Source organism: Corvus brachyrhynchos, unplaced genomic scaffold (assembly GCF_000691975.1).
Source record: "Corvus brachyrhynchos isolate BGI_N302 unplaced genomic scaffold, ASM69197v1 scaffold28, whole genome shotgun sequence".
In the NCBI taxonomy this organism is placed as follows: domain Eukaryota; kingdom Metazoa; phylum Chordata; class Aves; order Passeriformes; family Corvidae; genus Corvus; species Corvus brachyrhynchos.
The window spans coordinates 6258562-6283799 of NW_008246058.1; the positions used below are offsets into that span (position 1 = coordinate 6258562).

The following is a 25238-nucleotide window of genomic DNA, read 5'->3' on the forward strand; positions in this document are numbered from 1 at the left end:
TCTCACCGGGCTGCTATCCAAAACTTCCTTTGCTGCAGTGCACTCTTGCTAGACACTGACTGTCTGACACAAAGTCCAAACAGAGAGAAGTCAAAGGAGGCAGTTAAACAACTGGAAGTCTGTAATTTCTTTCTTGCTTAAACTGTGTGTACTCAAGTGAGAAAGGATTTTATTTTTCTTAGCTGAAAGAGATTATCAGAAAGCTCAGGAACATGAAAGAGTACCTTAAGCTGGAGACAGTTCTGATAATTTTCTGGCTATGAAAGTTCTAAACTGTAGTACAAAGTAAATATATAGCAGTGCTGGACATGAGTTAATATGTGATGTCTGGAATGGCTGTTGGTCTTTGTTTTTATTAAGTTCCTGTTATGAAAAAAGATGGGTCATTATGCCACATTTTCAACAAACACGGAGCAAAAGGCAGTTTCTTTCTGAGTAGCTTTTATCTAACCACAGGTTGAAGAGGAATGGGAAGAGCTGCAAGCAGAAAGGATATGTTGGCATTGAAATTTGAATAGGTGGGCAATAGAGGCATCGATGAAAAAAGACAAATGGGGAAAAATAGAAGAGCAAAGAAGAAGGGAACAATAGCCAAAAGGAATGAAAAAGGAAGGAGAACACATCTGCTGTGGCTGGGGTGAAGGTACTGGGGAATGTGTGTTGGGGCATGCTAGCTTTTAAAGCAGAGGAGAAAACGCTCCGAGACAAAATTGATAAAACCTCTTGACAATGGAAAGAGACATATTGCAGACCTGCACAGTTCTTGTTCCTTAGCCCACCACTGGCTGCCATGGGCAGGGATATCTGTTTGCCTTCCTCTGGAGATGATGAATTACTTTTGTGATTTCTCACACTAAGTGGGAAATATAATCCTTGATTTCATATGCAGTTCTCATAATAACATCTCAGGAGACCACAGAACTATGTCTATGACTTTAGTTACAGTAAGAGACTATTCTATTGGTGTTAATAACAGATTTGTGTCTTAACTGTTCCCAGCTGGAATAATTATAAATACTTCTGTCGGTGCTTGGTGGTCATCTCAGCACACTATTGGCACTTAAGCTCTTTGTCAATTAATTTGCTGAATGAGGAAAGTTTAGCTTTGCATTTGCCTATTTCATGATTTCTACTCCAAAAAGTCTTGAGTTTCTACAAACTCCTTATCCTTGTGGAAAGTGAAAAAGAGACACTGCTTTTAGGGGACTAGAGAAATACATAATTTACAAGCTGCATAATATCTACTTCAAAATTTAGAGGAAAATGAGTACATACATGTTCACAGAATTTCAGCATGGGTTATCCAGTAAAGTCTGTACTTGCCCACATGAACTGAACTCCATCAAAAAACAATCAGGCATGGAAAACAGACCACTTACATGAGAAATACTTTTCCTTTTCACAGTGGTTCCAAGACTAAATTAGAGTTAGCAATTTTTGGTCAGTTTTATTGTAGTTATTCTTCTGACAATCAAAAGGATGTAAAGTTAATAAAAGCAGACAAGTCTAGAAATTGTCTCTGACCTCTGCATATCGCAATAGCATTTCTGCAGAAATCCTGCCCAGTCAGTCAGACAGTACTCTGAAGACAACCTTATAACAAGATAATATCCCTGAGGATCAGACTTAGACAGGAATGAAGAACAAACATATATTTTACATTCATATGCATAGCTCCTTATAGCAATATTTATAACTACAAGTAAATATTTTCTCTAAATTCATCTTCAATCTATCATATTTAGGTTAAATTGCCTTAGGTCTCTAGCTTTCGCTAAAGATATGTGGTTAAATTCTTTTTGCTTGAAATACATTTGCTGCTGCTAACAAACCCAGACTTCTCCTCTGCCTCCCTGATCCTGCCCTGACCTTTACTACTCACATACCCAGGTTACATTACTGTGGATGGAAGCTGCTGCCTCAACTCCTTCTTAAAACATTTTTACAACTTGCCCCTCTCTCCTTTTCATTGCCGATCATTATTTTGGATTAACTCCTTCTTTCCTCACATTTTTATATGTCACTGCTCCTCTTTTCAAATAATAATGACAACTAATGATAACTAGTTATCAAATAATGATAATTTCCAAACATAATGAAACACTTTCCCACTTTCAATTAATTTGCATGATAGCCTTAGCAGTCCTGGTACTGACTTCTGAATTTTTTTTTTTCCAGTCCCTCTTCTGCTGCTTCCATCCAGCTTTTTCACAGCTCTACTATTGAACATAACTTTCTTAGTAGACCATATCGCCTGTTTAAATTCTTTCCAAAATCTACTCTTGCTCTTAAAATTCTGGTCTTTTTCCCTACCTCAACCTTAATCTCAGAACTGAATTTGTGTCCTATATGGATGTTTCTGTCACCCATGCACTATCTTTTACATTGTCCTTGACCATAAAACTCTTCAGAATTCCCTATTATATTCAGGTCTGTGTCCTCATTTTGTTCCAAACACTTGGAAAGACATTTTCTTTCATATAATGGCCACACTATTAACTTGTCCTCTCTAAGTAATGAAAAGAATACTCAGGTTGCCTGACAAGCACAGCTGAGTTGCCTTTGGTAGGAGGCAACTAGGCTAAATTATACCAGCAGAGAAACTGGCTGAAATACAAGTTAACTTCTTCATTTAGAATTTCTTACTGTGCTTTGATTTATTTGTGTCTTATCTTCTGGAGTTTCAGCTGTGAAGGGCAAGAATTGTCTTTATTGCTGTACTGAATATCACTGCTATGGCCTCAGCTCTTTCAAGCTGGTAAGTAATGAGATACTCATGAAATTCCTAGCGGGTGTTTTGTTTTAATACCTCATCTGATTTCAGTGGGAGGTTTACCTGACTAAGATCTTCCACTAAGCAGAATAATTTCTTGTTCCCCCTACCAGGTAACAAATGCCAGCTTAATACATCAATCCATCATCACATAATTATGTATTATCTGTAGTCAAAAGCCCCAATAAAAAATTCTAATCTCCTTAGAATGATAAAGGAGAAAACTAATGTGAACCTATTGCTAATAAAACTGAATTCCCTAAAAAGCAAGGTCTATTTATACCTTAATAACACAATGGTCCTTCCATTACTGTTTCTGGAAACTCAGTACCACTTGGTATCATATAATTTATTTTGTTCTAACAAACTTGTTAGTAAAGTGAGCCCCAAAGCTGTTGGAGAGAGAATTGTGGAGTGGGAAAACATTACGCCTAGTTCTGCATGGTAAGCACTGTTACAGCCAGGGGCGGAATTGAAGTTCTTTGGAGCAATGGAGCATGCATTTTGAAGTGCAAGCCCTGCTTTTGCTAACAGGCGAGAGTTTAATTCAGTTGGTTGGACAAAAATAGAGGGATTGCAGCAAGACCTGACTCTTTGTTGTCAGTTCTGCTGTAAGCATTGCCAAGTTTGTAAAAGAGGAAGATTTAACACATTGTCCTAGTTCTGGCCAGGACAGAGTTAATTTTTTGCAGTAGCCAGGATGGGGCATGGCCAAGACCTGGAGGTTATTCTATACCACCTCCTGTCATTTCCCAGGGATGGGGAAAGGGTCCCTTTGGGGTCATGTAGTGTGGCAGCACAGTGGGGTACTGCCACAGGTGAGCACTCATGTGAATTGTTCATCTCTTGTACACTCTGTCATTGGTACTGCTGCTGCTCCTGTTCATTCTCTTATTTCATTGCTGTTTCCAGTAAATTGTTCTTATCCCAATCTATAATCTTTACCTTTTGTGCCTCTGCTTCTCCTCTCCAGGGGAAGCGGAGGGGGAATGTGGGAGTGAGCAAGCAGCATGTGGTTTGGAGTGGTTTTGTGGGAACACTCGGGGAAACCATGACTCAGATCTTGTTAGGAAACATGGGAATTAGTTACCTGAAGGAGAAGCATGTCACTTCCCTTTAAAGTGAATGGCTGTGTGATATGCCAAAGGCTTTTTCCAATTACCTGATATAACTTCAGGGAAGTAGTGTCACTAGGTAACACCCCACAGGCGTGAACTCTGAGCTATGACATCAGACAGGATGTTCACAATGGGTCCCAGTCTTTCCTTGCCCTGATTATTTTTTCATTTTCTAAGAGCACCTGGACTATTTTATTGCCATGACTCAGTGGTACCTTGTGATATGGACACACAGAAATCCACCTCAAATCTTCTCTTGTAACTTATCATGGTGCAGCACTATTCGAGTTATGGGTTGTCTTAATAGTACAGAATACTGCCCATGCCTGGCAAGAAAGAGTTTGTCTGAAGGCTGGCTGAAAAATAAATAGGGTTAGCTAAAACAAAGAGCTATTTGCCAAATATGAACAGAATGAATTCTCTTGTGATCCATGCAGAAGAATATGGTACATATCTGATACTTCCCTTAATAGGCAGGAAGAAGAGTGTCTGCCAAAAGGCAGGGAAAGCACATGCTACCATCACTTTCCTTCCCAGATTTCTTCAACTCTTTGGTAATTTAAATTTTCTCTTTCATCCTGAGTGTTGAGCTTTAATAACACCAAACTCACATTTCATTATACCTGTGATAATTTGTCTGTTGGTAATTTGAAGGTTGATTGGTTTTTGTTACCTGCAATTACAGACAGGCACTCTAAATGTTGCTTTACTGCCGATCTTCTGGTCTAGTCAAGAATAATTTAGATATTCCTCTTGTAATTGAAAGAAACTGCTGATGGACAGGCAACCTGGCTGATGGCTGGATCTACTACATGTTCTCTCATGGTAGATGATACCAACAAAGAAAGGCCCGTGCTCTGCCTGCAATGGCAGGGCTTGTTATTTCAGTTAATTACCATTTGTTGTTAATCAATTACATTCAACCAGCACATATAGTCTCCATTGACCTGTAAGAGGGGATAAATTTATTTGGCATAGCACACCGCTCCCTTTAATCCCTGGGCTCTTGGCAGAAGACACAGTCTGTTTTCTGATCCTGTCCTGATTCAATCTGAATGGTGATGGAGTGGAAGCTGTGGTGCTCAAACAAGACTTGGGTAATATCTCTCAAAATCTTCTGGCTGTCTGTTGTGTCTGCTACAGATAGTAAGCAGAAAATAATCAAAACACATACATTTTGACAATACTTTAAAGAAGTATTGTATACTTCTAATATAGACATTGATATCAAATATAGATATTGTATACTTCTAGGATAGACAGAAACTTGGAACAGGAAGTTTGTTTGAAAAGTGTTTCTTGTCCTTTTTATCCTCCTTTCAGGAACCTCCATGTCAGCAAAATTTGTTCATTCAAATGTAGTTGGAATATGCAATTTTGGCAAGAGTTAAGTTAAAAGTAATCACCATAGAAATTCAGTTTGGCTGAAGACTGGAGGAAAGCAGAAATACTTAATAAAGATTAGTTCATCCAGTCAGGGAGTAGCAGCAGTGCCAAGTGATTTGGGTGGCTGATAGACCCTCTGTTTTTGGAAAGTGGGGACTCCATGGAGGACTTCACCTCTAGCCCTGTCCTTGGTCAAACACAGGTGGCTTTTTTTTTTTTCTTAATACATAAAAAGCAGACAGACAAGTAAGAAAATTGACCTGGGTAGTGGACTGTTTGTCAACTGGGATAAGAACAACAATTTAAAATAATATTTTAAAAGATGAACTGGAGCTACTTCTAAACTCCATCTATTTTAAAAGATTGTTTTACTGCGGGAGATACATCAGGAATGCAGATTTGCCCTGTAAGTTTTTCTTGTAGAGACCAACAGTTTTCAAGTTTGACAAAATTGTGAGAAAAATCCAGTTTGAGTCTAATTCTTTTAATTTATTAAAAATAGCTTGCCATTTATTTCCTTGCCCCACAGCCTCTGCAGCTTTCAAGTTTTGGGCTAAGGAGAGGTCCTTGTTGTTTAGTCAAGGTTTCTGGGAGGAGGATCTGAGAGCTTTATTTGTTATTATTGTTGGTTTTATTTTCCCAACAAAATGATGACAATTTTTTTGACAAGTAACAGATACATGGTCAGTTTAATCTGAATCAAGAAAGACTGACCTTTACTAGACAACAGCTGGATAGTTACTCCCTGCTTATAGAAATTTACTGACCTGTGGCAATGTGAGCAGAGAGAGCAGTTTGATTCATTGTCAGAGACCAAAGATGAAGGTTGTGAACGGACTCCACTTTTTCAACTGCTAAAATTCTTGCTTTTATGGCATCATAAGCAAATCCTTTTGATGTTCCTGAAAAGGAGAAATTGATGGGTGTCCTGGCTTGCAGGGTATTCCATTACCATCCTCATGAGCTCTTGAAATCAGGTGGGGCAGTGTTTTCCTTGCCTCCTCCCCCCAGACTACCTTTCTGTTAATTGTCCATCATTGTCCTGCCACATGACTCAGACATAACTCCCTCGGACTATCTTCTGTTAATGAGCCTAATCAACACTTTGCCTCATGACTCATTACCCCATTGTGAGATGCTCCACCCAGAGGGAGGAACCAAGCATTCCATCCTGGATATAATCTGAGACTCTGAACACCAGAGACAATCCTTTCCACTGGATTTCCAGAGGACAGGAGCTACATAGCCACCACTGGACTTTCTGAGGAAGAGCAGACCCCTTTACTACAGGATCACTGCTTCAGAGGACTGCAGCCACCATTCTACCAGACTGCTACCACCACCCTGCCTAACAGGGACTCAGGTTGTATCTTGACTCCGTCAGTTTGAACCAGTGTTTTCTTTTACCTTTTTTTCCTTTTCTTTAATTTCCATTAAATTGTTATTCTGACTTGGTGCCTCCCACTGGTTTGTTTTCAAACTAGTACAATGGGAAAACAATATTTTTAAGGGATAAGAATGATGATCCATAGAGGAAAATGAATCGTGAACCTTTATTCACTTAGATGTATCATTTTTATAAAAGTATTCGATGCTTTGGAAAGCCCATCTATTTCAGAGTTCACTGTACTATTGAATCCTATCCCTTGTTTTAAACTTCTCCATGGAAGGTTGAGACTCAAGCATGTTTTAGGGAACAATCTGGGTGTCCAGTTTACATACGGTAGTGAGCTATTTAGCCAGATCATGTCCTGGCCTTGAACCAACATCTTTCATAAGTGTATCTCTATGCCTATGTGAACAGCTATACTCATCATAATCCACTTGGATCAGTAAACTGAAACAGCAGCTCCAGCTTCCAATCCCTTTTCAGAAAATTCTGGGCAGAATATGCTACTTAGGAGATAGGAAAATCCCCAGAGAGCTGCTCAGGAGGACAGTGGGCTTGTTGCAGAGGGGAACAGAGCACTGATGACTTTGGCATGTCAGCACTGTTTACAGAAGCTGGGAGTTACTGCTTTGACAAAGAAACTCCTGAGTGTCAAGGGTTGCTCCCCCTTCCTGGTAGTTTGATTTTTTTTTTTTTCCAGTAATCAAGAGATCTGATATTTTGGCAACCAAAATACAGTTAGTTGCCACACTCTTGTCTAGGTATACTTCTACATGGAAGTATCTCTATCTCACAATCACTGAAGGCAAAAAAACCCTAGAATGAGACTATTGTAACAATATTGGATATTTTATTTATTGAAACAGCAGTAGGTGCAAGTGAAAGAGAGAAGAAGTAGCCACTCAGGCAGTCACACTGAGTAGCCATTCAAAACCTGCACTGTTAGAGCTACTTTCCCCTTTAATCCTCATGTCTTCATAGCTGAGAAAGAGTTTGCATTATATTATTCAATGTGAGGAAGGCAAAAACATGCATCTGTGACTGTTCAAGTCATTTGGCCTTGCAAAACAAATATTCAGGCCCACATCTGACAGGACTAAATATTGCTAAGCCTGGCTCTTCTTGCTGCTGCTGTGCTGAGAATTCTCTATTCCCATGCACTTGAACACAACTGGAAAGCTCCAATAGCTTGTTTTTCTGGACTGGTGCAACTGAAAATCCTGTAAACTTCTGTTTCTTGCACTCAGCCTATTTCACAGACACAGTTCATAGCACAGTCAAAGCACTTTTTCTTGGCAAAGACATGTATTTCACATGGGTAAAGGAAATACACAATGAACAATGTGAGTAGGCATCTCATATGCCAAAGGGGTGATAGAAAGAAATGCTACACATATGATAAACAAAAGAAACTCAGAGCTCATTAGCAAAACACTAGTACACTGATTTTTACAAAAACTGGCATATGTGTAAACCTAATGTAATGGTAGAAAACTGTTTTGATTAAAATTGAAAGTCGGTTTAAAGTACGATCAGAGTCGTGAGAATATCAGAAACTGATTCAGAAATGTGCTATTATACTTTTTTTTTAGCATATATAATCATTATGGAGAAAGAAACAGAAAAAAATCATAATGTAAGTGTATTGATTCTGGAATCAGGTCTTACCTTCCATTAAGACAGTCAAGATATCCCTTAAAATCGGGACGGTAGTTGCCAAAACAAAGATGGAAAACACAAATGTGCAGATTGGGTCGGCTATTCTGTACTGTGGCTAGAAAAATATGAAAACACCACTTCGTTAATTTCATTATTTGTGGTTATTGTCATTTTTAATTAGTTAACATTAAAGAATAATATATCCCATTCAACTAGTACAGAATGAATGCTGGCCTCCTTTGCCAGTTAGAGAGCCTCAGTACAGGGAATGAAGGTGCTACAGATGAAGAAAGGGAGAGACACCAAAGCATCCAGTTGAGACACCAAGAAGCAAGGGTTACACTCTCAACAGTTATTTCAGTTCCCAAGAAAAAGAATAATTCTCTTTGACACAATTACAATGTGTATGATTAAGACAGAGGAAATATTTACATAGTACCTAGTGTCACAATGCTGTGAAAATAGCACTTATCCTTGATTGCAGGGAAGGCACATGAACTAATAAAACCAACCTTAAAGAAGATTATAAGTGCACTAATTAGCACACTAATACTCTGGAATAGATCTCCAATGGCATGCACAAAGGCTGCCCGCAGGCTGGCATTGCTCAGAGCTGGCTTTTCCAGAGGCACTGACACACATTCCCTGGCTTGTGCCCCATGGCTGTGCCTGTGGCCAGTCTGGTGCAGAATCAGGCTTAGTCTGCAAGACAGGTAAAGTTGCAAATATCAGTGGATATATTGCATCCTTGAAAGCAGTGAGGTCATACACATCATCACCCCTCTCACTTCTGAATGCTGAACAGTAAAATCTGACACACTAGTAGAGATGCAGAGCGGCTGAGCAGATAATTCCTAGGTTTTCAGTGGTTTGCATAATCAAGAAAGACTGTGAATGGGGTAATTAATGAGGCCACATTTTTTATAGAGTTCTTGAATATTCTGACATCTAATAAAAAGTGAGATGGAGAATAATCTTTTCCTGGGGTTTGTACATTCATAAATTGCCTTTCCAGGGTGGCAGCTAACAGAAAGGAGGAGAGCAGCTGCAACTTTCAATGAGAAGCAGGACCTCTCGTTTTGACCCTTTTCCATATCCTCATGGAACTTATAAACACTTAATATTTTTGAGGCCGTTATCTCTTTGTAGTTTTTTTATTGAATTACAGCAGCAGGTTCAAGGTTCAAATGTCATGAGAGGAGAACAAAATAACTTACAGGATGTTGGCGAGCACGGCACAAGCAGAGGTAATGAGCATCACTGTAGCATCAATATCGTAATCCAGGTGTAGCAGCCTCATGCAAGCCAAATATATCAGCACACCCGTCACCATCCAAACAATTATCATAGACATCAAAGCTCCCAGAATTTCTAGGAATTAAAACAATCTGATTTTGAGTCAGAATAGGAATGCAAGAAATTTTAAGAGGTTGATGATAATGGTTCCAGGTTTGTGAGCTTTATAGCGAGGAGAGCTGCTTCTTGTATGCTGGCAGACTTGATGCTCACAAAGAATGGGTCAACCTCCTTTCTGATCATAGCAAATCCAGTGGCTATCCAGGGTAGCCTTATGCATGGGGTGGCCTAACCCTGTTCTACCTGCTCCTACTGTTGTGCCCTTTCCATTGCTGAGTTCATGCAACATTCTAAGAAACTGGAGAGATGTAAAAGATCATTTGGGGAGTTCTGGGAGGAGCAAAAGGAGTTTGCCTGGCCCTGACAGTGTGGTGTGAAACCCCCAAAGACCAGCCCTCCTCCCCCAACAAGGTTATCTTCATCACAGTGATGCCTTAGGTTTCAGGCATCAACAGGAGCAGAGGTCTGAAGGAAGGAGAAAGGCACAGCTCACCCAAACCCATTGTCAGCCATAATCCCCCTCCATTAGCCTCCCCCGTTTCTGCACACCTCTCACCACCTCACACTTCAGAAAGACAGTAGCAGCCTCCAGCGAGGTCCTGTCAGCAAAACTTATCCCGGAACTCATCCTGCCACTGCCACAAAATCATTTTGCGCCACTAGCTGTGATGAGAACAAAAGAAGTTATTTTTTCCCTGGGGTAGCAAAATTTAATTTTGTCTCTATTGGCTTTGAGTTGGGCTCAAATAAATCCAGTCCCCAAGGCCACCTTTTATTGCACTGTTATAGGAGAGGTCCAGGGAAGTGCATATGAACGTGCAGCATGCTTTTAATAGGATGTGGGACTAGTAATTGCCATGTGACTTGAATGGGTAAATGAGCACAACCGAGACAATACCAAAGAAAATGCAAGCTCACAGCAAAGTGAAAGGCAGTAGACAACCAGAAAGCATTTGCACAGACCTCCACTGACAATCCATTAAAACAGCTTATGATTTTTAACATAATTTTATGAGGATCACCCCTTCTGCAGGCTGGAAATGCTTATCAAATAATTGTTTTGCCTAAAACTGGCAAGTAATAAATGAAAGTGCACCAACAGGGGAATCTAGTTTTGCTTAAAAGTAGATAGAAGTAAACATAAATAATACAATTTTTTTCTGCAAGTTATAGGCTGAACCTGCAAACTTGGCCCAGCTGAAGGTGTTGATGGCTGTGCTATCATTGACATGAAAGCAGCCAAGAGCTCTTGTGAACACAGGCATTCACCTGTGTGGATTTAGGTATATCTTCCACAACAGAACATTAGCAGTCATCTTTACATATTACTTTTCAATGGAGTATCTTAGCAGAAGTTTAGTTAAGCTTACAGACCAGTTCAGCAGCACTAAATACTTCACTTGAGATGTTCTCAGTTACTTTTTTTCAGACCTACTAGCACTAACAGAGCACAGCAAACAATAGTGTAGGATTGTGTGGGAATCTCTGAGTCACAGCTGAGGGAAATTAAGGTGCAAGAGAGTTTTTGTACTTGGAAATAGTTTGGCTCACACTATCAGTCTTATTCAATATTGTGTTTCTGTGTTGCTGAAAGTAGCTGCACTGCTTTGGCATGGAGGGCAGGAGGCATTCAGATGGCTTCTGCTAAACCTCAGCACTGCCATACAGAGTCTTTTCGTGACAATATCTATCAGTCTGAGGGAAGCAGTGAAGAAACAGCTTCCAGTGACATGGAGGGCTGCACCTGCAAGACCTTGGTAGTCAGTGAATAGTGACTTTGCCACCTGACTGCCCTCGGCTACTCTATTAAGGTACACACCTGCATATTAAACTGAAAATATAGCCAGGAAACTAAGCAAGAAACAGGATACCAATCATGGAATGCAATTAAATAGCTTCTAACATTTGATGCAAGGCTCTCTTTGCTACCAGGATAAAAAGGCAATAAAGGATTGGTTTTGAAGTTCTGCATTGCAATGACAAAATAAAAATAATCTAGTTCCAACAGAGGATGAAGTTACATGAAGTGGCTGAACCTGCCTACATTAGCGAGAGAGGTGTCTCACTTTTTTCCCCCCAGGCTAAGAGGTCATAAACATAAAAAGTAATGGTGGCTCAACTGATGTTAAGTAGTAGTTTACTAAGTCTGCAAAATTCAGCTGTGTGTTGTCTACACAATGCCAGCCATGCTTGAGCCATACTGAACCTCCCACTCACCCAGCAGCCTGTTTCCTGCAGAGCTGGTAGATTACACTCAGGAAGCTACAGAAAGACAGGATGACTATGGCATATGTCTTCCCTGGTACTTTCTGCAGCTCCAACAAACCTTGGCCTACAGACATCTGAGTCAGAAGCTCTTTCTGGACCCTCCTACTGAACATCCTTGAAGCATTTATCTTCTGAGTCCTTGGTTCAGGTGCACAGGCGTCCAGAGTCATTTGAGATACACTAACACCTCCATGTATGGCTTGACACAAGGTGTATAATTGACTCATAGAGTTCCAGAGTGGCAACTGGATTTCAAACATCACAAATCATTTACATATAAGCGACAAAACTGAGCCCTGAGACATCCAGCATGAGATTCAGACAGAGACAACTAAATTGTCTTCCTGGAGGCATTAGCTAAGTGTCTAAGCTTGCCCTGTGGACAATGGACATCAAATTAATGGTGATTGACACAGTTCCCTGCTCCATTGACTGACTGGGAAAAAATACTGGTTTCTTAACTGTGAGTGTCTGGTCACATTTGACATGCCCTGGTCTTGTGCTTGGCACCCTGTGCAGTCTGCTATGGGTCTTGTGCAACAGCTGTCATTACCATGCATAAACCTCAAACATTCTAGAGATGTGACACTGGACTTCCATGTTTAGGAGGCTGAATGGAGTCAAGATTTCTGTTGAATGTATCAGAGACCTGGACCCCATGCTTAAAGGTGCTCATGTACATGGAGGCATTGATATTTACGTGTCTAAATCTTGAACAGACTCATACTCCCAGAAAATGATTCTCATGGTTAATATTTTGCTAGTGTCTTGTTTTTATAAAAACACTTGTGTTTGATTGTCAGGCTTTTGGTATTAGGTATCATCTGTAAAATCATTGTTTTAGGTTGAGGACAGAGTGCTTAAAAAACCTGCCTGTGTTTGCATCTGATAAAAACCAACAGTGATAAAGAGATATGAAAGAAGAGAATCTAGAAAAGGGTAAATGTTAAAGGATCTCACTTTTCTATGAATGTAACATTGCTGACTTTTTAAATAATTTAATCATTTGCTTTAGAAATGGAGCAAACCCTCATTTTTATTGTTGCTTTTATAGAAACTTGTGTTTCATAACAGATTGAGAGCTCAGTCCTCCACACATTCAAGTCACTGAAAGAAGTTACTGTTATTTCAACCAAAGTTAGCACCAGCCCAAAACTATGGTAAATAATGAACTGAAAGACATGCTTTTAACTAAGAGATGACTCTTCTTTGAAAATCACTGTCTTTCTTGGTTTTGTGTCTTGAGACCTGTCGGAGCATTAGTGCACTGTCTCTCAATGCCTGCAGACCTATGTTGGACATCAGCATGTTCTCCAGCCCCTGGCTGTGATAACTTCTCTTTCCCATTCCACATATTCATACTGTGACATATTTCCTACCTGCTCGATGCCACCCAAAAGTTAACTGTTTGGTAGGAGGTTTGGAGGTGAGCCACAGCGAGAAGAGGCTGATCATGAAGCTTGTCAGGTCCACCAGGATGTGTGCCGCATCGGTGACCACCGCCAGGCTCCCAGCGATCTGCCCACCTGTGTGAAACACGTGTCCACATCATGGCTCTGGTCAGAAGGTTGAGCCAACCACATCAAACTCAAGACCTGTTTTGCTGAGAATCAAAGGGAACACTCAATTTTCAGTCATCATACACAAGACCCAAACATCTTCAAAGATAATTTAATTTTGTACCTCATTCAAGCAATGAAAGGTATGAACTAGTGGAAATACATAAGCCAGATTTCTTTGTTAGAGAGAGACCTAAGAACAATAAGAGTTGTGATACATTAGTTCTGTAGTTATATTACTATTGGACTGTTGACTATTTTAATATCTGATTTTTTGTGAAAAGCCATATTAGGAATCACATTTCCAGTATCCTCCCACTATCTTTTCACAGAACACTGATATTTTTATGTATGTACAGCAGTTCAGAGACCTAGCTTATGGGACTCATTTCCTATTTGTCATAGGAAAATATGAATGTTCTTCCTGCTGCCTGACTCTATTTGTCACAGGCAACACTAAAACAGGAATACATGGAAAGGTCCCCGTAGGAGAACTGTGATAAGCAATCAATCATTTTAGTGAGGGCATAGAGAAAAATGTTCTGTTCTCAGCACAAATCTACCATTTTGAATCCGTAATGCACAACTTAATTTTCCTGCCAGAGCTCAAAAAATGTGGCTGAATATAATTTTACTCTGTGGGGGTTTAGATTTATGTGGATTCTGAAGAAAAAACCCCACCAAATTCAAAACATTTTGGGTTATTTTAATTCTTTATTTCTTTTACTCAATAAGCTAAATATCATTATTTTGCCAAATTCTTCTAACCATGTCTCAGGGCTAAAGGCAAATCCAATAAACTAAAAGTTTGCTTTAAACTGCCCCAGCTGCTGGTGGCTGCAGGAGAAGACAAGGATCCCACTGTCCTTCCAACTCATTACAACAGGGAAGTCTTTTCATCAGAAATGTGAAATAATAGAGCCAAAACACCTAGTTTCTGCATTTGGCAATAATTTTCATTCTTCAGTCATTTAATTAATTTCAGCTCACTAATTTCTCCTGACCACAACCCATATGAGAATCAATGAAGCCTATAAAACATCATAAAATGTTACAGTGCAGATACTGCAACACGATGTATATTTGTTACAGTGCGGATACTGAAACAATAAAATGCCTTGTTCAAATCTTTGGCAACATACCACTGCCAAAAGGACATGTAGATATATCTCTTGTTTCCTTATAGTTGGAGCATTTTCGTGCCAGCAGGATGGACTGTCTATTTAATTTCCTCCTCTATGCATATTTTAGATTAGAATACCTAACAACCTAAGATTTTTCAGCACAGAATTTTGCCCAAAGTTACTTCCCAAAAGAGAGAAATCATGTCTGCGGAATTTGGGGGCATCTCATTCCTTACAGTAAAATGAAAAATTCATCAGAATAAGTATTGCCCAGCACATGCTCAAGTATAAATGCACAGATACTTTTTGGTCATGGCACATCTCTTAGACTTTCACTGTTTGCAGAGTAGCTGTATCTCAAGAGGGAGGCAGTTGTGCATAGCAGGGGGAAGAAGGCTTGTCTGGCAGTGCCCAGATGTTAATAAGACAGGCATTGGGTATCTTTCAGCAAACAGATATGTTGATCACAAGCTGTGGGCAAAACCCTTTTATATACTCTATTGCCGTGTTCTGTGGGACAGCATCTCAAAAGTTTACTTCTAGCCTGCTGTCTTGGAAAAATGTTTGCAAAATTTTATTTTATGTATTGATGGCATAACTAATGCCTCGGGTGAGTTTCAGAGATCTCAGTCTGCTTAACTTAGCAACTTGTCTCACTGATCAAGTTTTTATGTTCTGCTCTGACATGAGGCCGCATGCAGGGTTTGTCTTTCTTTCTACTGCCCAAGTGGAAGTGAAGTACTTTGAAATCCACATTTGGTCCTTAACCACCAAAAACCATTGGAAAGCACTTTCATGTCTGGGCTCCACACAGGATGGTATTGGTCTGACTGATATCTCCAAGTCTATGCAAATTGTGATGGATCTGCCTTAGAAGAACAGAAGATAATTGTCTTTCAAAGGGAGTTGGTGGTGTATCAGGCTCAACCAGCAGTGCCCTGTTTGGGAAACCAGTAATGGCCAGCACAGACGGTTTGTGAAAAAGTATCAGGAAAGATCTAGGCATTCAAAGAAGCACAACTTCTCAGCCTCCCTGAGAGTGATGCAGCTTTGTTTCTTCTGTTTAGCATAATAATGCCCACGGAAGCTGTTTGCCCTTAGAGGGCAAGGAGGGGATGGGAAGACATTCTTTATCTTCAGGAGCAAAATGTGTGTAATAGTTACAGGCTTTTACAGCTTTTTATCAATACTCCCAACAAGTGGCCTTTAAGACTTACCGTTCCCTACAATGGATGCTTATAGCTTTATAGACCACAAGCAGTAGAAATTGTCAGTCACTCAGTGGTCAATCATCAGGCACAGCAGTCTTGCCTAATGATTAAAAAAATTAAATGTATGGTTCATAATTACAAAAATCTCCACAGAGAGCTGTCTGTAACTGCAGTTAATAACTGGTTTGTCAAAGTTTAATGGTCTGAAGCAAAACGATCTTCAAGCCTGTTACTTAAGCTGTCACTGCAAAAAAGCTGCATGATTCATTAAGCAAAACGAAACATTTAGTTAACATATCATCTGTCCTTCCAATTATCCTCCAGCATAGCTGCATTCACCAAACTTAAGCCTACAGATTATATGGTTTTGTTAATAATGCATTACTTCTGGCACGGGAAATTGCTGCATGGGGATTAGCAGCATGCACCGGTTTTCATGGGGGAAATGCACGTCACCTACAAACAATGGGGCTTCGTGCAGAGGGAGTACATGGGAGGGAAGAGTTGGAGAAGTCCCTGCTGGGTTTGGCAGCCAGGGGAGAATGCAGAAATGTAGCAACTCTGTCAGTGCCTCCACTTCTCACCTGTGGGGAAGACAAAGCCTTTCTGTTTCGTTTTCATGGGGCTCCAGAGATGTCTGAGCTGGGAAAATATGGGTTTCAGAGGCCTTCCTGGCTGATTTTTGTTACATCGACTGGAACACATATGGCAAAAGACTGTGGGATTCCTCATGCCTTCCCTTACCTCAGCTCACTGCAGAGAAGGGCAAATTAAAGAGCCAGGAACTATCAGGTGGATATAAATATCACAGAATCCATGGAGAGAGCCTATCAGTGAGACAAAATGAAAGCTGATGCTCTATGAGCAAGCCAAATACCTATACTGGGTATTGTAGGGTGGGTTCAGAAGTGAAAGCTAATTAGGTAGGGGAATAATCTTCCATTGATCCAGAGACACACCAGCAGGCCAATTTAAAAGATAAACGTGCCCTGATATAAATACACTGACTTAACTGCAGAAAAACAGATGGCTAATCTGGCCCTGGATTTCCCTGGATTTTGTAAAGACTCTTGCATTTATTTTCAGATCCTGCTGCTAGCAGCCTCCATCAGTGCTGAGGTCTCATTCGCCTGGATAAATATGTAAAATCTTTTAATCTTTTAAAAAGAATGTAACCCAATTTATTAGAAACCTTTTGTGACATGATGCTAAGACATGCTAGTCACTTCTAGTCAAGCTTAAGACCTGGAAGAACAGTTCAGACCATTTCAGATCTTTGTATTCCTACCCAGATGCAATCCTTGAATGAATATATGAAAATATTTTGATAATTTCACTTAAACCCTTTCCCCCTCCCAATTCTTTTAAAGGACAAAGGAGAGTTATTTAATGCCAGGTGGGTTCACTCCTGTCACCATGGTCCCTGTAGTCTGAGTGAAGGGAAGAATGTGGCTGTGCTGGGCACCTGACTGGACTCTTTTTGAACACACATACTCCCCTGTTATCTCAGCAATCATGAAGAAGGTGCAAATTACTGATGCTACACAGAGCTTCCTCCTGGCTTGATGCTGCTCCCTCTTTCTGTTCTCATAGGTCTGTGAGTAGCTGTGACAGTGATACGCTGGATTAGCTACTGTGACTTCTGCTTCCTGCTGCTGCCTCTCTTCATTTGAATTCTTCTGAAGCCAGCTCATCCTTTGGGATAGAAAGAAACAGAAGGTTAGAAAAGAAAAACCGTGGTTATTCAGGCGTCTAGCCCTACAGCACCAGAAACTATGTAATTAATGCTTTCAAAGGATAAAAGCAGCATTGGGAACAGCAGAGCAGGTCATAGAAGAGGCTTGTTCGCACAAGCAAGGCTCTGGGACGGAGTTGCACATGAAATGAGTGCTCTGGCCGTGTTTCCCAGCTCTTTGGGCGCTCCTACATCATTTAGCAGTTTATGAAGCGCAGGGTCGCTTTCTTAACCTGTGTGTCTCATGCACACCACATGACTTTGAAAAAGTTGTACCTCATGCAAATAGCTACCAAATTCAGCATAACATGGAGAAAATTCTACTAAAAAAGTCAGGATTTTATTCCAAACAACTTTGTCAGGAAGACTAGTCAAAAAACCACCCCAAACTTCTTTTTCTTAAATAAAATCAGCTAAAGATATTTCTCTCATCTCTTTGCACACAGAACTATTTTATCTCAAATTTCCACATATGTACAAAATCTACCAATATTCCAGCAGAGCCTGAGCATAGAAAATATTAGCCAAAAAATCTCAAAGGTATTTAAAAAATCAAATAAATCAATTCTCCATAGTATGTTGAATCCTTTGCACCACTGATTTTGTGGAACGGTGAGAAGTCCAGCAGAAGTGGCTCTTTGAGCATTGCTCCATCACAAGGGGATTTCTCAGCCAAGTCTGCTCTGCCACAAAACCTCAGTGTTGTCCCTCTCAGGATTCCTGCACAGGAAATACAGGGTGGGGGTAGAGAGCTCCTGGGCCAAGCACATTGCACTGCAACTGTGGAAGCTCCTGGATGACCACAACATCTGGTGCTCTCAGTAGAGCAACTCAGAGAATCTCCCAAGGTGGTTTGGTGAGCAAGGATGTTCCCTTCTCATTATCTCTCAATAGAAAAGGAGCCCAAATGGCAAAAAGCCCCCTCTAAACCTTGTCCCAGGAGGCTCGACTTAAAACCATTCTGTGTCTCCCAATACAACCCTTGTTGCCAGAGCTACTCCTGATGTGATCACAGTGTACTGAGACTGTGGCACCAGAGGATGAATTCTGCCAAGATGCACATACACAACGTCCATATAACCACATGTTGCAGCTATTTGAGGTCTGTGTGTGCAGGGGCTACCCAGAAACACAGCAAACTCCACCGCTTTTTTTTCAAGTCTGAAATCAGCCTGGGTGGGGCTAAGCTTAGCTGCCCCAGTGGCTTTTCCCCCTTTTGACTTCAGACTTTTCTCTGGGACCAGGAAGAATTGTTTCTTCAGCTGAGTGAAGGAAACCTGGGCGCCAGGAAGTAACAAGAGTCCTGGTGACTTTCTGTAGTGTTTCTGCATGGTTTATAGAAGTGTCAAGATGCCTAAAATCTCACTGGAAAGAAATCAGCTGGTGGCTGCCAACCTGCAGTAGTCAATGTCAAGAAAAAACTGTACTGAAATCACAGGCTTTTTCCAGCTGCTTTTTTTGGGCAGCCTGAGGGGGCTGCAGCTGCTCAGCATGTCTGAAGTCCTGCCAGATGCCCCACACTGATGGGCAAGAGGCAAAGGCACCTGCAGAGCTGTGAATGCCTTGGCCTTTTATGTTCATCAACACCACAGAGGTATCGGAGAAAGAAGACCCACCTAGGCAGCCAAGCTCTGCAACTGTAGATAATCAATGTGGATTTGGTTCTGTAAATATTATTGAGATGTTCCAAGGGTGCGGTGTTCCCCTGAGTCAGCCTCTTTCCCAGCCAGGTTAGCATGTGGTCTCTGTTTGCTCAGCAGAGATGGCTGATTCCCCTTGTACATATGTGTGAAAGAGCAACTGGTCAGATTTAATGCATAATGTTTGGAGACAGTGAGTCTTCTTAGTCATTTTGTCAGCATTTTCCTTTATTTTCCCCACAACAACAAATAAATGGGAGCTGGACTGCCTGGGGAATGGGCTGCCCATCTGGCAGCTGGGGTCCCCACCAGCCAGTCCTTCTCCAGTCCTTTAGTTTTACATTTATCAGGTTCTTAATGTGCACTGTGTCATTTTTGTACAATATTTTCCTGATGAATTAGACACAGAAGGTACCACAAATTAATTCCTTCCAGATGGCTGAATAAAATGCTGTAGTTCTCTCACTCTCCCCTGGAGATCCAGGCAGGCAAGATTTTCTTTCTCATGATCTCTCTCTGGAGTTAACTTCCAATGCTTTTATATGGTTTGCATGTAAAATTAATTTCCCCTTACCTCAATTTTCATCAGCTGGCATTGAACATTAAAATCATCTTAATGACATGAGTCATGATCAGCTCACCAGCCTCTCAGGCAGGAGTGCCAAAATTACTGCTGCAGATTCTGAGCCTCCAAGTCCTTTCCTTGCTGTTAGCAAAATAGGTCACTCTGTGATCTCACTCTCTTTTGTTTTTTGTCTTCCAGTCTCTCTGTCAACTAACAAAGCCTCGGGGCATCACTGAGGGGCAGGAAAGCACTGCCCCTCAGATCTTGCTGGACAGATGCAAAAGCAAACAGAGACAGCATAAACCCACAAATGTCACATTTTTCTGTCTAAAGGGTACCTAAATAAAAGTGCCCCAGTTGCCAGAGGTGGGAAGCATTCACTGCTCCCTTTGAACTTGCAGAACAGCATCTGGCCTAATGAGTTGGGAAAACTCCTGCCAGCTCCTGTACGTAACCATTATTTTTCTCTTTCAAAAGCTGCCTGCCACTAATTAAAAGAATCTAAGAATCTAAGAGGCAGTTTTATAAAAGTGTGAATCAAAAGCTTAAAGTGCAAAGATCAGCTGTGTTAGACCAGAAACCCCTTCATAGTGTTTTAGAGCAAGATACAGCCTTTGAGCATCAGATCTCTGTGCAAAGTCACAGATTAAAACATAATCTTTTCTCCAGTTTGAATTCTCTTTCCTTTGTAAAAAAGATAGTCAGGGGAATGTCACTGAAGGGCTCCAACTGAGTCATGCCCGGAAGGGGGAAGCAGAAAATATTAATACATATTGCAGATTCCACACAAATCATTAGCAATAGCTTTTTATTACAACTTCCTTTCTGTTTATTTTCACTTGATCTGCTGGGTGCCTTGATCTGCAGGCTTATGGGAATAATTGCTATCCTCCTAGACCATTATGAGTTCCCCAGTCAAAAGAGGAAAATGTGGAATCACTGCACTTTCCACAGGAGATCATCTTCTTCATGAGGGAAAACAGTAATTTTCTGGTGCCTGAAAGGATAATGAAACTGCCTTCAGAGAAAAATTCATCAAAGCCATAGTCACATCCCTTATGCTGGCACCATTCCGATTTCAATTGATGTACCAATCTTGAATATTTCCAAGGTATTTAAGACCCTGTTAATAGCCTGTCTGTCCAGTTTCTCATTTTCCTTACTGAGGGCACAAAATAAAGGCAAATATTTATATATTTGCATACATTTAGTTTTCCAGTAGATAGGAATTCATGCCTTAGTTATTTTATTTGGCCTCATTTTGAGGGCCTGGCCCTATATGGGTAAAAGCATTGTCAATAATTTTCCTTCTCCATAACACTATAACAATAGCTGCCTGGAGACAGACCAGAGGTGCATGGAGCCAAGTATCCAAATTCTGTCATAAGCGTGAAGGAATACATAATGTCAAAGTACTAAAGAGGAACATTCCCAGAGAGTTACTGCTCCCCAGTTCTGAACCAGAGCTCCTGTCCAACCCCTTTTTACACATCTTTATTCCACAAAACCAGCTGACTTGAAAGTATTGAGTTCCACAATTTAATTATGATGTGTGTAAAAACAATGTGTCTTTTGTCACTCTGAAGATGTCTGCCTGCTATTTTAATTAGTTCTTATACTGTTAGAAATAATGAATGACTATTCCCTGTTTACCCGCCTCACATCATTCATGATTTTGTGTATCATTGTTATACCTCTGAACCATCAATTTTCTGAGCTGATGCCCTAGTTATTTAATTTCTACTTCATATCAGTTACTACCTTGGTTCTAATTTTCTTTCTCAGAGAAAGTGGCCAAAGCTGAAGTGGGCGTACTGGAGATGGCATATGGCCAGTACTGGGCAGACACAGTCCTTTCTGCAGGGTCCTTATGTCCCCTGCAGGAGGGCAAAGGCAATGGGATTGGGTTTGCCGAGTCTGCTAAAGTACTGTGTGCTACTAGGACCAGCTGGCAAGCCAGTACAAAGGAGACATAACCACAGGGCCCTCAGCTAAAACAGTCCAGAAATCACAAGAAACACCTATAACCCTTCTGAGCATTGATTCTGTAAAGGATAAGGAGTGGTGGAAAGCCTTTATTTGATGATGAGTCTTTGATCTCATAAGAGTTTTCATATTGCCTGCAGGAAGGGAGAAAAAGAAAATATTCCTTATGTTCTTGCTACAGAAAATCACTCTTCACCTGAAGAAATAATCTCCCAGGTTCACTTCAAACTTTTTACCTGCTGGTATGAGCCTGGCACACAGGAACCAATTATGAGTCTAAGGCCTATAGATAGGAATATCTACAGGTCATGTTAATGCCCTCTGTTAAAAACTTTTGCATGAAGACAAACCCCAACATTTCCACATGACTTTCCTGCTTTCAGCATTGCCCACCGCTGGGTTTTTCCCCTGCTTTTTCTCTTGTCTCAGAGACAAAATAGAACATAAATGATTAATCATTAGAAGAACTTAATTCTCTCTTAATACCACCACTGACTATGAAAAGACCAAACAAAACTACCTCAGACACCTAGTTTAGATCTAATTTAAAGATAGATGGTATATGACTTACAGACAACACTTTTGCATGAAGCAGGAGGATCTGAGTGCTCAGCTTCAGACCCTGCAGCCATAATAGTTCATAACCTTCCTCAAGTCTGGTGGGAAGTCGTGTCCTGTCCTGAGACCCATCCTGTGTAATGCCTTCCTCTGGAGGGGGAGGTGCAGTGCACCCTGATTACATTGGCAGATGATGCCAACCTTGGAGGTGCAGCTGATGGATTGGAGGGCAAGGCTGCCATAAGGAGTCTGGAGGAAGAGCTCAACAGGAGCCATCTGTAATTTCACAAGAACAAATGTAAAGTCCTGCACCTGGGACAGACAGATTTGTGAGACCACATCTACAACAGATAAGCCTATTACTACTCTTAGCTTAGTACACCTGTAGCTGTGCAGGCAGCTGCTCTGTGACCCCAGGCCCAGAAGGCTGCATCTCCTGATGGGCTGGCTGTGGCTCACAGGCTGGCACCCTGGGTCACCGGGCTGGCACCCCAAGCTGCTGGGTGCAACAGGGAGCAGGGCAAGGGCTTCCCCTGTGCTACCAGCTCTTTCCAACAGGAGGGAGACTCTGGCTCTCAGCGCCCATTTTTGGTTATTTCTGGAATAGAGTAATTAGATTGTGCGGTTAATCAAATTTCATCTGGCAGAAAAAGCAAAATGGAGATGCAGCACAAAAGTCACATGGCTAGACGACAAGTTGTCTTCATTTTGGAGAGCTGTGTTACCACCTCCATCACTCAGCCACCTCGGGACCACCACTGCAGAGCCCTCCATCTCAGGGGCTATTGCATGTAGCGGCAGCATCAGCCCAACAATCACAATTGCTTCAGCAATTCACCTCAACTAATTTCAATCCTAAATTAAGAAATAATTATTAGAAAAAATTTGACTCCTTCAGAACATGAGTCAGCTCTCAGATGGGAGGATCAACTGCCAGGGATACTTGTCCCTGGTGTGCATTTTACCTCTCATCTTACCAGGGATATTCCCCATTACTGGTGATCCAGGGAAAAAATTGCTTCCTCACAAGGCAGCCTAACAACTGTCCCTGTCTCAGGGGACCATATAATGGGTTTGCCCTGAGCTGTCCTTTGTGTCCAGAGGTTGCAAGGGGCCAAAGGACCTCAAGTACTGAAGCTGTGCCCACAAAACTTCAAACTTTCAAAAAGCACTGAGTGTCTTCAAAAACTAAAATGAACTGCAGAATCATACGGGATCTTTCTGAAATATAAATATTACCACAGAAGTCATTTTGGACAGTGCCATCTATATTTATGGAGCCATGTAATAATACTTAAATAATAACCCAGATGTTCAATTGACTAAAATATGATGGCACTGACCCCAGTATAAGAACATGAAGAGACAGAGACAGATTTCTATTTGAACTGACAGTGTTTACACCAAGTTTCTGTCCCACATGTTTTAAGAGAGCCAAGCAATAAATAACCTGAAAACCAATGAGATAATGGAAATGTCAAGAGGTGCTAAGCTGTAACTGAGCAGCTATTTTCTTTTAAAAATACTTGCTAGTCTGAGTCAAGACGAAGAATGAAAATAAGTTAAACTGCAAAACTATTTCGTGATAGACATTTATAGTCATTTTTTAACCCAATCTACAGTATATCATATGTTTTCAGAGGATCTTTCCCCACTCTAGCAAGCTTTTACTCACAGGACCTCTGGCACACAAGAGGTACATTAACTCTAAGTCCAATAGATTATCCACAAGAATATAGCATCATCTTTCTTTCAAACCAAGTGGATAATTTAGACATTCAAGCATGAAGGAGCCTTGAGTCAAACACGGTGTCAATCGCACAATTATAATTCAGCCTAAAATTGCACAATAATCGATGAGGTTTTGCATCCTACAATAAATCTACTAAGCTTATAAAATACATAGCAGGAGACACTTGCTTCAACAGTAGATTGGTTCAATCCATCACAGACACAGACACATCAGACTGCTGTCTAGTAAAGGTTTCAAATATCTAATAAGAAAGTTTGGGAAGGAAAAAACTGAACAAAACATTTTGAAAGTAGTAAAATGTATGCATGGTGATACTCTTCAGACTTCAACTCCTGCAGCTGGTTGGCAGATCGGTGATCTCATATTGCTCTGATGCAGAAATGGCAGTGAAGGAAACAAAGAGTTGTGTTACCTGTCTAAGGCCAAGGAGTACTTCTTGGTGTCCCTCTCGCTCACAAGACAAGCTCTTTCAAGACTCTTTTTAGCAGCCATGAGGAAAGTCGATGGGGTTTGGCTTGTTTTTTCCCTTTAAACTCTCTTTTCTCTGTCTGAAGCGATATGGGCAGAAATGTCCTCTTGATTTATACAGAAGTCTCTACCAAATATTTTTAAATTAAAATGTTTTAATAATCTTCCCAATAAACCTGAGACAAACTGTGAGAGAAAGCTGCTTTCCTAGTGCCAGCGGCATCACTCCATGCCAACCAGTAACTCCCTGAGCGTGTCAGATTGGAGGTTTCGGGCCTCCCTCCCTGTTTTTCTTTTTTTCCCACCCATGTTTGGTGCTGAATCTGCTCTTTGGTCACGCGGGGAGTGCGTGCTGTCCCAGTCACGGGCCCAGGGTCCAGCACAGGAGAGCACACACCGATGTGCACAAAGGAGCTCGAGTGAATGCACTGAAAAAGAGAAGGAGGGTGATTAAAACAGGCTGCTTTGCCTGGAAACAGTCAGCCCCCTGTTTGCCTTTCTGCTTGCTTGGATTGGGAGGAAAGTCAACCTCCCTCACTCCAGCTTTGCACAATCCTTTTAATCTAAGCAATCACTCTAAGTAACGACTGATTTCTACCCCTGGCATGTTCTATCCTAATGGTTCGAAACAGAAGAGGCTGCTTATTATTGCCATTTGCAGCACAGGTTATTGAAATCTTCATTTCAGC

The 25238-nt window shown here is 41.0% G+C and overlaps 1 protein-coding gene across 1 annotated transcript; it reads right to left on the bottom strand.

The window, feature by feature from the left end:
* Window positions 1-4882: 4882 nt before the first annotated feature.
* On the bottom strand, window positions 4883-24573 carry SLC30A8 (solute carrier family 30 member 8). The gene is made up of 8 exons (XM_008642669.1): window positions 24494-24573; window positions 17335-17539; window positions 13330-13468; window positions 9544-9697; window positions 8839-9028; window positions 8336-8441; window positions 6045-6179; window positions 4883-5025 (listed from the first exon to the last, which is right to left on the bottom strand). Exons 1-8 carry the CDS (start codon window positions 24571-24573, stop codon window positions 4883-4885), a joined length of 1152 nt encoding a protein of 383 aa, XP_008640891.1.
* Window positions 24574-25238: the final 665 nt, after the last annotated feature.